General features: G+C 40.6%; 1 protein-coding gene across 1 annotated transcript in view; it reads left to right on the top strand.

Annotated features, from left to right (window-relative positions):
• The first annotated feature begins 106 nt into the window (after positions 1 to 106).
• The window catches only part of tns3 (tensin 3), a 32,828-nt gene continuing 23,078 nt past the window's right edge, over positions 107 to 9,856 (top strand). The window contains exons 1-5 of the mRNA XM_086273542.1: positions 107 to 1,096; positions 6,601 to 6,768; positions 6,973 to 7,023; positions 7,191 to 7,313; positions 8,991 to 9,055. Coding sequence (XP_086129668.1) covers positions 6,619 to 6,768; positions 6,973 to 7,023; positions 7,191 to 7,313; positions 8,991 to 9,055 — 389 coding nt within the window. The 5' untranslated portion in view covers positions 107 to 1,096; positions 6,601 to 6,618. The remainder of the gene's footprint in view (positions 1,097 to 6,600; positions 6,769 to 6,972; positions 7,024 to 7,190; positions 7,314 to 8,990; positions 9,056 to 9,856) is intronic.

The following is a 9,856-nucleotide window of genomic DNA, read 5'->3' as shown; positions in this document are numbered from 1 at the left end:
GCGTGTATGAGGAGAAGATAGCTAGACAGCATTGTTTATAAGGATGACTCTGATTGTAATGCTAAAGTTGTTCTGGGATCCCTGTTTAAATGCAACTCACTATATTACCCTTGATCTTACACAGATTGAGAGTGAAGTTTCACTCTTCAGTTGATTGATGGTGGCTTGAAATATCTGTTAATAAACTACATAAATAAATAAAAACATTGCATAAGATATCATGAAAGATCCATGATTTACCTTCTGAAGGAGGTTGATTTGGATCACTGGAGATCCTCATATGTGTAATTTGAACTCGGTCTATGTTAATGTAATAAAGTGACTATTCTAAAAAAAAACAAAAAAAAAAAAACTAACGGTTTGAATATTCGTAATACACCTGTGAACTACTGAGGAAATAAAATGTACCTTTATGAAACATTAAAAAGTTGTTGCCTAATTTAAACTTACTTATATATTAAAGGTTTTAAACGATAGGTTATAATTTCTTACAATTATATATTTCATTATGTCATGAATATGTATTTACTTGTACAGCAGCCATATGAAAGGTGATTATGTGGGTGTGGGATGGCAGGAAGTTAAAGTCTGTGTATGAGTAGTGAGGGTGAGAACAAACAAATGGAAGGGGGCAGAGGGAGGAGGCCAAAGCGAGGGGAGGTAGGTTGAAAGGGGAGGGAAGAAGGCAGACACCCACGGCGGAGCGGTAGGAGGACTATCCCATGCCAGGACTTGTGGCGGCTGCAGCGGTAGCCTGGACTAGAGGAAGTGTTTTGGAGGCATAGGAGAAATAGCAGCAGCAGCTTTTCCCTTTTTTTTCAGGATACGAGCAAGATTTTATTTTATTACCAGCAGTGACAGAAAGGAGCGAAAGGAGCCCCTGGGTCCAAGCAAACTCCGAATAGCCACAGAGCGCATTCCAGCAGAGGAAAATGAGCCTCCCAGCCCGCAGTAAGCCTGTTTGACGGCTGAGGGCTCTTTGAGACTCCGGACTTTATCATATTCCTTTTCTTTCTACAGCTTAAACTTGCTTAAAAAAGGAGGAAAAGAAGACTCACCCCGAAAAAAAACAAGTCGTTGCTTTCACTTTAAAAAGGTAAGGCATGTTACCCGAAACAGTTCGCCAGAAGAAGACAAGAGTTTTAACTGGGGCTGGTCAGCGCTTTAAAAAGCGGGATGAGACTTCCACTCTGTGGAGAACTTTTCAACAGTCACACTGCAGTGAGGTCGTCCACAGAGTAAAACAGGGCAATGCTTTGTATTTACTTTGGCTAGAAACAGGGTGTGCGTGTGTGCGCGCTCTGGTGTAAAAATTCTGAAAACAGGCAAGCGAGTCATTCATTCTGATCAGATTTTTTTAATGTCTTTATTTTTACATCATGTTTTTAAATAGAACTATTTAAATGCCTTTTACTGAAACTTCCTAAAGTCAGGCTTAGTAGTCTTTTTAGCTTTTAAACGTTTACCCCAGTGGATTGTATTCTGCAATAGCTATAATTTGGGGTTCCTTGCTGTTGTGGGCTATGGTCTGCTGAAGACCTTTTATAATGTGAAACATATGGGACTATGAAGGACTTGCGTCCAGTAGTCCAGAAAGCTTCAACAGAGATAGGGCCTACCTTTCTGTTTGGGGTGTTGTACTCGTGAACAGGTATTCGAGAGACATGACTGATTAAGAAAGTTTGTCTTTTTTCTCTCTGTCTGTCTTTTGAGCTAGAGCTGCTGCATGGTATGTGCAGCCTTAAGGCTATGATTCTCAGACAGCCATTGTTGATGACATGCACAAGTGTCCTTACATGATAGCAGGTACAGAGTCTACGTCTTCCTGCGTTTACACCCTCTTGCAACTAGTTTGTGAGTTGTTGTGAGCATTTTACAGGCTGAACTCTTCCAAGATTTGGTTTAATTTAGAGTTGCATGACTAATATCTAACCCTCCAGGCGAAAAGAAATGAGTCAGAAACACAAAGAGTTATTATTATTATTATTTTGCATGACTGGTAACAGGAGGCACTTAGAAAGGGCTGGCAGAGCAACACATGAATGGGGATCCCGATAGTGTAGTTTGGACAGGTGGGTTGGCAGAGGGTTGGGACTATGTACTGTAAGCAGAACACTGTGATCCCAGCAGGAGACAGAGCAGTGGGGCATTTCATTTTGTCACAGCACCACTCTTTGTACATGTGCAAGTCATTAAACAGAGAGGAGACCTGGAGTATGAAAGCAATAAAGTGGCAAAAATTGTTTTAAAGAAAAAGAGAGGGTGGCGGGGATAGAAAAAGGGAGAGTGCTAACGTAATCCATTCTGGAGCACATTCCACGCTGACCCTGGGATTGAAAATGGTAATTAGGGACTGCTTTAGGAGCCTTCTGGGTGCACAGATTTGCTCAGAGCCAGGGCTGTCATTTTTATTTCCTTCAAAATGCCTCGTGAAAATGTGAGACAAATACATGCTAGAGTTCCAGAGTTACAAAATAAACGTACTAAAAATACTCCGCATCCACGTCTGTGGCTTTTTTCAATAGTTCTCAGGGCTTGTTTATTTCAGTCCTTCAGCAGTGAATGGGTGTCAAAGCCACAGCATAAACATACAGAGCCCCTGACAGGAAAAGGCCAGAACAAACTGTGGCCTTGTCCTTCTCTGGGCTCTTAAAGCCTGTCATGTCTCTGTGAGCATGTTATTCCACAGCATGGTGCCACACTCACGCCAAGTATGAATACATGGCGGTTTTCGAATGGTGAAGCTGATGGTATCAGAGTTATTAGAAGGCTGTTAGATGTAATCGCTAAATATTATCAGGAGACTCCAGCCACACGACAGAGGGAGAAAAAAACAAATGGGTTCTGCTTGCTGGAGAGGGCAAAGAAAGAATTAAAGCTAAATGCAGTGTAGGAAAACATTTTTGTCCGGCAGCAGCCTGCAGCCAGACTTCCTGAAGCATTTATGGCACTTTAGGTGTTACTCAGGTTTGCAGACAACAGCTTCAAAGGCTGTTAATCTTTCCAAATTCTCCCAAAGAGACAGCAGTGTTATGCATGTGTACCTGCTTTTTCCATAGGTATTTAATAGAGGACTTCTGCGTGCTGGGAAGTTTTGAGGTTTATCACATCAACTTTGGCTGAGGCAGCGCTCACTCTGTACCAGATAAAGCAAGCTTGATGATTTTTTTTTTTTTTCATTTCAGTCCCATCATTTCAGTTTAATTGACCTGTGAAAATATTCGAGTTGTCTCAGAAATGGAGGTTGTTGCCGCAGCATGTCAATCACAGGGCTGAAGTTTGAGCCAACAGAACCAATTTGGGAGTGTGAATGGGGGAAGGGTTGCCCTGATTGCTTTCATATGTGCGCTGTTTTTTTTTTTTGTTTGTTTGTTTCGCTCCGTCTCATCTTGTTTCTTAGTGATTTGCAAGCTATCCGCTTGATTATGCATTGGGGAATTTAGTTAGGTAATACCGATTTGTTTTGGATTCTAATAATGGCTTGTAATGGAAATGTGTCATATTTTCAATAGGCTTTTACAAGCAAGAAAATAATGCATTGATTAGTTCAGAAAATCGCATATCCTGCACAAATTTTAAAGCTTAGGGTTTATTTGTCATTGTAGCAGTGATGTTTTCAGAAAAAAAAAAATGCAGCATTCACCCTAAACTTGAAAATTACATTTTTCTTTCTTTAATCTCAACAAGCCTATTTCTTCTGCTAGTTTGTGCACATATTACGTTACATATTAAATTCACTAATGGAAAATCCAGTTAGGGATACTGTAGACAGCTTAATCACAAAGTTGCACATAAATCAGTTTAGTTGCCGAGGCTCTGCAGAGTCTTATTATTTGTGAGTGACAAGTATGTAAAGTTTTTGCCAACTCTTGTTATCACAATAGACTTTAAAATAAACAGCCATGAGGTCATTGCTCACATGATCAGGCTGTCATTTAACCCACAGGGCTTGCCCATGTCTGGATACAAAGACGGTCCTCATTGGTTTTTATGCCCTATTCCACGATGCCGCTTCTTTTATCTCATGGTTCACCTGCTCGTGCAGAGTGGAAGATTCCATGTGATGGCCAGGTGACGGGTGTGGCCCATTAAAGAGGCCTTCATCCCAGCACGCTTCACCGTACACTCCTCAACATTTCATTACTCATAAAGGAACGTTTGATTAATTCAATCTCAGCAAGGTTCCAGGTAAGAAAGGCATTTGGAATGAGTCGTAAGTGATGGTCATGCGTGTGTGAACGTGGCTGACAGCAGCAATGCAGCCTAATCAAGCACCTACCTGCAAGGGTTGGAGCTTGGGGAGCCAGACACACCCTAATCCCCCAACATCCTGACCTTAGTAAACCTGTTGCAGCTTGTTCACCGTAAAACCTGGCAACCTCGAATCTCTCTCCGTCTCCCGCACTCCTCTACCAGCCTTGCTCTCACAGTGCCATGGGTGGGCTCTGGATTTGAGTTCCTTGGTACTGCTTATTCTGTCTTTGTGAGCTAATGCTGTGCCTCAAACCAGGAACAAAAGCAGTCAGTGCAAATTAAAGACCAATTATCTTTAGTGCGTGCTGGGGCAAGCTGCTCTCGGTGGACTGAGTGAAGGGTGGGAGAATTGAGAGGAAAATGCCGATTACTGCAGTGCCGCTACACATGAATGTTTCATATGAAAAATCGAATACTACTTAGAAGTTCTGTCACGTGTTATGTCATTTTTAGATACTGGCTACATTTGCACATCTTTAGAGATCCACCCATTTGAACTGGGTGGAAACCTTTCCTTTTTCACTCTGTTTAGTCTTATTCAATTTGGTGGTATAATTAAAAATTTATTAGTTTTTTGTTGGAAAATGTGCAGATTTTTTTTTTTTTTTTAACTTTTGAACAAAGCCAGACTAAAGCTTCATTTTTTTTACTTTATGAACTTAAAAGCTATGTCTCTAAAGAAGAAGGGAACACGTTAGAGTTATGCTTTAAAATACAATTATACTGCTTCTTGCAGAAAATTGAGCCAGTATCATTCTTTGGTTAAGTTGATACCTCTTCCACACAGTTAGCACAGTACTTTGACACTTTCAAAATATTACGGGGCCTTCTTCCCATTGCCATGCCCTTGACGCAGAGCCTAAGTCCCGGCCTTTCTGTTCATTAATTTCCCATTAGTCAACAGTTTTTCCTTAAAGTCACTAGGGAAATAAACTAACCCGGTCATTAGCTTCAACGACCTGAGGACCTGAGCGCCTCCTCCAACAACACACACACTCACAAAAACACAGCACAGTCCCTACCAGTGATGACCTCTTCACATGGCCTCTTTCATTCCGCTCTGAGGGTTCATTTAAGCCATGGCTACACTGTCCCTGATTTATGGCTCCCTCACTGTGCCCGTTCAAAGTGATGGGCTGTAGCCTGCAGTCGTCTCAGAGTTAATTAATGGACGCATTCTCGACAGGATCGTTTAATCACAACAAACAACTGGGTTCAGTCAAGAAGAGCGATGATGATATCTTTGGCAGCTTTAGCAATGTGCTTCTGTTTTTGTGAGTGTGCTTGTGAAAAATTGAATATAAGATTCAGATTCTGTTGAACAATAGTCTCTTACAAATGCAAGACAGGAGTATAAATCATTTCTTAACCCGGGATTTGGTTTCATTTACAGACAGTTTTCTGTTTATAAAATTTAACATAACACAGTTTTCCAAAAAGAAAAAAAATCTAGATCTCAAATCTTAGTTAATTAACTCTTCACTGATAGGAAATTAAATTGAAAGACAGATCAGTACTGGCTTTAATTTAAAATGTAAGAGCACATGAAGAACGAAAGAAACAAAGCTTAAGAATTGAAGACTTTAATTAATCAAAAACGTAATTTTTGGAACGATTTTACTCCCTTTTAATTTGAAAATTTCTTGTCACAAGCAGGAGACAGAATTCCGTAACCAAGCTGGATTTAGGTTTTCCACACTAACTTATGACTATGAGGTCAATTGGCAACAACTTGCTACTCTCTCGCTGCTGAGCTGTACAAAGTGACAAAGAGGCCGTACTAAGATACCGAGATAAGAGAGCAAGAGAAGAGTCTGTGGGATGTGTTGAGTAGCAGTGGGAGACTGGCTCTTCCTAGACCACCATAGCAGGAAGTTCATGGCCATGAGGTCACAGGGACACGCCGTCACTCAGGGATTTACAGAAACTGGTTTCAACCGGAGTTCTTTGAAAGTTTTCTTTGTCTTTGTCATTGTTGCTGTGGATCACTGACTGCGGTTCCTAGATTGCTCATGTCCAGTCTTCTCCTGTGTGTCTTTTTGCAGTCCAGAGAAGTTAATTATCTGTCGTGCTCAAAAGGTTAAAAAGATTGCGATATGTTGTATTGTCTAAGAGAGTATACTGTAGTATCTGTGGCACACACTGCTGACCGTTGCTGTGTAAACACAGTATGCTGTGTCATACAATCTGGCATTGAAGTCACTCCCTAAAGTTATCTATGAGAACATGTACACAATGACACAAGCTGAGGACTTTGAGCGTCAAATATTGACCTGAGTCACCTGCAGTGCTGTGAGACTGAAAGGCTTTTTCCTCCTGTGTCTCTGCTTGGATATTTTTTAACAGGAAAGCCAAAGATTCATAATGGAGGAGGGATATGAACTCGACCTTACGTATATCACAGAGCGTATCATAGCTGTGTCCTTCCCCCGGGGGTGCTCCGAGGAGATCTACTCACACAACCTGAAGGATGTCACGCGTATGCTCAAGTCCAAGCATGCAGACAATTACCTGGTCAGTGCCGGTCCATTTGCTGCTTTCCCCTGGAAAGTGCTGTAACTGTGTTGAAAGTGTTGAAAGGTGGTGGGCTTTGATGTAATGTTGACTTGATCCCAGAGTGATTTCATGCATTTGTAAGAACTCTTGTTAAGGAAGAATGCAGAAATCTTAGAGACAACATTTTAAGACTTGTGCTTTGTTGTGTTATGTTTTCTTTAGATCATAAACCTGTCAGAGAAAAGACAAGATCTCTCTAGAATGAACCCAAAGGTAAGGCATCTGGCATTTACTTCAAATAGCGCAACTGTACACCTCTGTCAGTCTACTTGATTAACTCAGGCTAGTGAGCTAATGTGAGCAAGATATTATTGATTTGTAAAGCATAGGGACAGAGGATGATGAGTGTGTATGTGTGTGTCTAATGGTGTTGTTTTTAGACCCTGGATACAGGTTGGCCTGACCTGCATGCTCCACCTTTGGATAAGATCTGCACCATTTGTAAGGCCATGGAGAGCTGGCTCAATGCTGATCCGCTACATGTGGCTGTTATACACTGCAGGGTGAGCACCTACAGAACCTTTATACAAATATAATATTGTAAAACATAGAACAGTTTAAGACTAAGTGTGATTCGATCAGATTCGGTTAACATCTACTGAACTGTCTGTCATGAGAATGTGGTTTTACATGTTTGCTGAATCTGGGTAAGTGCAAACCAGTGAAACAAGAAAGGAAAAACACACAATAAGCAGAAAACAGTTATGTGAAATAAACAATGTGGTTCTGCAGTGTGGTGCAAAAGTCACAAGGCACCTGTTCATTTTAATGCTTTGCTATGGGAAACAGTGATTTATTGGAATATGTGCAAAAATGCTTGGAAATACAATATATAGACAAACAAATAAACAAAAAACAGAGTTTGTGCAGTTCTTACAAACTTGAATGTCAGCAAGTTGCTACGACCACCTTTATTCTTTGACACAGCCAGAATTCGATTGGGGAAGATTTCTTCTAATTTCTATTACTGGTCCTCAGGAATAGTTCTACAGGCATCTTGAAGGACATTCAAAGTTCATTTTTGGATGTTCTTAATCAAGATGATCCCAAACTGTTTCAGTAATATTGAGGTCGGGGTTCTGGGGAAGTGACTCCATGACTGATAGTGTTCCATGTTGTATTTTTCTATCCAGGTATGCTTTTACTGCATTTACAGTGCGATAAAGCATAATCAGATGCTTTCCAGATGGTATTAGATAATTGATCAAAATCTGATGAATCAAAATCTGATGGTATTTTTCTGCAGTCATAATTTCATCAATTTTGGTAAGATCCCCAACACTATTGGCTGAAATAGAGCCTCATACCCTGAAAATACCTCCGCCGTGCCTCATAGATTGCTGTAAACACTCACTCCACAGCAGTTTGGTCACCTCCGTACAACAGATGAAACTAAAAATCTCAAATTTGCCCCTCATTTTCTGTTAGGTTGTTGTGTAATTTGGCACACCTCAGCCTTTTTTCTCTGTTTGCCTTAATTAAGAAGGGCTTCTTGACTGCCACCTTTCATCCACAGAGACCATTTCTGATGAGGATTTGACAAACAATAGATGGATCAGCTTTCCAAAGAGCTTATAGCTCTTTGGAAAGTTTCTTATATGTGTAAACACTATTAATGTATATATAACTGTGTTATCCCTGGCAGTTTGCTAATAATAAAGTATCTAAAGATAAAGATCTTTGCTAAGTTGTCTGATATGTGTAGACACTACACTGGTTCACCCCTTAAGTTGGTACATTTTTACACTTGAATGATTCTTAGGTCAGTGTTAAATGGGTTGGCAAACAACCAAAAAAACATTCATCTGAAAATAGCTAAGTACACGGACTGGATGACTGGACTGAAAATGAATAAGCAGCAAATAGCCAAAGGAAAGCTTGAAAGACCTCCAGAAAGCCTGGAGAAATGTTGCTCAAGACTACCTTAAAACATTTTATCTTAAAAATAACATTTAATCTTTACAAAAAAAAGTCTGGCTCAGTGGAAGCAAAATATAAAAGAAATGAGAGGTGACTCATGACTTTTGGACAATACTGTTCGTTTGGCTGGAACTTGTGTTTATGAAGACTGTGGGGGGCCTTTTGGCTTTGGTTTCATTTTTAGTAAGACTGCTGCGTGTGTAGTGAATCATCTCCTGTTTTTTTTTTGTTGTTGTTGTTTTGTGTGGGTTTTTTTTTAGGGTGGCAAGGGTCGAATTGGCGTTGTCATCTCATCGTTTGTGCATTTCACTGACGTGTCAGCCAGGTAACCAACACACTTCTCATGTTTTGTTACTATAAATGATGTTTTTTCTTTTTGCTCTGAAGTCATGGCTCATCATGCTATGTGCGACCGCTCACTTCTGGTGGTGAAGCAGTATGAACAACAAACCACAGCAGTTCACGAAGACTCGATATGTTGTGTTTTTGTAGACGATAAGCAATGTCAAACCAACCACCAGTGGTTTATTCACCTCCTTTAATTTCGGGTTAAGGTGAATCAGAAAGTGAGTCAAAAGAAAAGTCACTTCTCTCCGATTCAAAGAAAAGCCACACAATTTAAGCAATGAATCACCCCGTATTGAATTGCGTGAATCAACTTAGAAACATGTTAGTTACTTAAATGCCTTCTAGCCACAGTGTCAGTTTCAATGTATTTTTTTATCATGAAGAAAACGGATTATAATTTTCTGACCAAGCAAGCAAATTCGGAAGTGCCGAAGGTTTAAGTAAGGGCTGATATTGACACGACCTGCTGATATGGCATTGCGTAGATTCTTTCTGCACACAGCAGACAGTGTGGCATGGCCATATATTGGCTCTTAATTCAGACAGTTTGTGCATTTCTTAGCACTTTTCTTTCCCACTTCCCACTGAGGAATACCATTGCAGTAAGGTGAATGTGAAAGACGGGGCAAAAGAGAGGTAGAGAAAGAGACAGGAAAACACAATGGGACAGATTTACAAAGGAATAGATTCCGGGGTGGGGGGGAGGAGATGAGCGAGATGGCCGATGACAGTAACAGAGCTTTGGTGAAAGGGCTCCAGAGCCTGTTGGTTTTAGGTC

The sequence above is a fragment of the Aulonocara sp. 'chitande type north' Nkhata Bay genome, linkage group LG18 (assembly GCF_057382095.1).
Source record: "Aulonocara sp. 'chitande type north' Nkhata Bay isolate Kocher_YH1m ecotype deep benthic linkage group LG18, A_spYH_male_GT1.1, whole genome shotgun sequence".
In the NCBI taxonomy this organism is placed as follows: Eukaryota; Metazoa; Chordata; class Actinopteri; order Cichliformes; family Cichlidae; genus Aulonocara; species Aulonocara sp. 'chitande type north' Nkhata Bay.
Note: the sequence above shows the minus strand (reverse complement) of the source record. Positions and strands in the feature narration are given on the sequence as shown.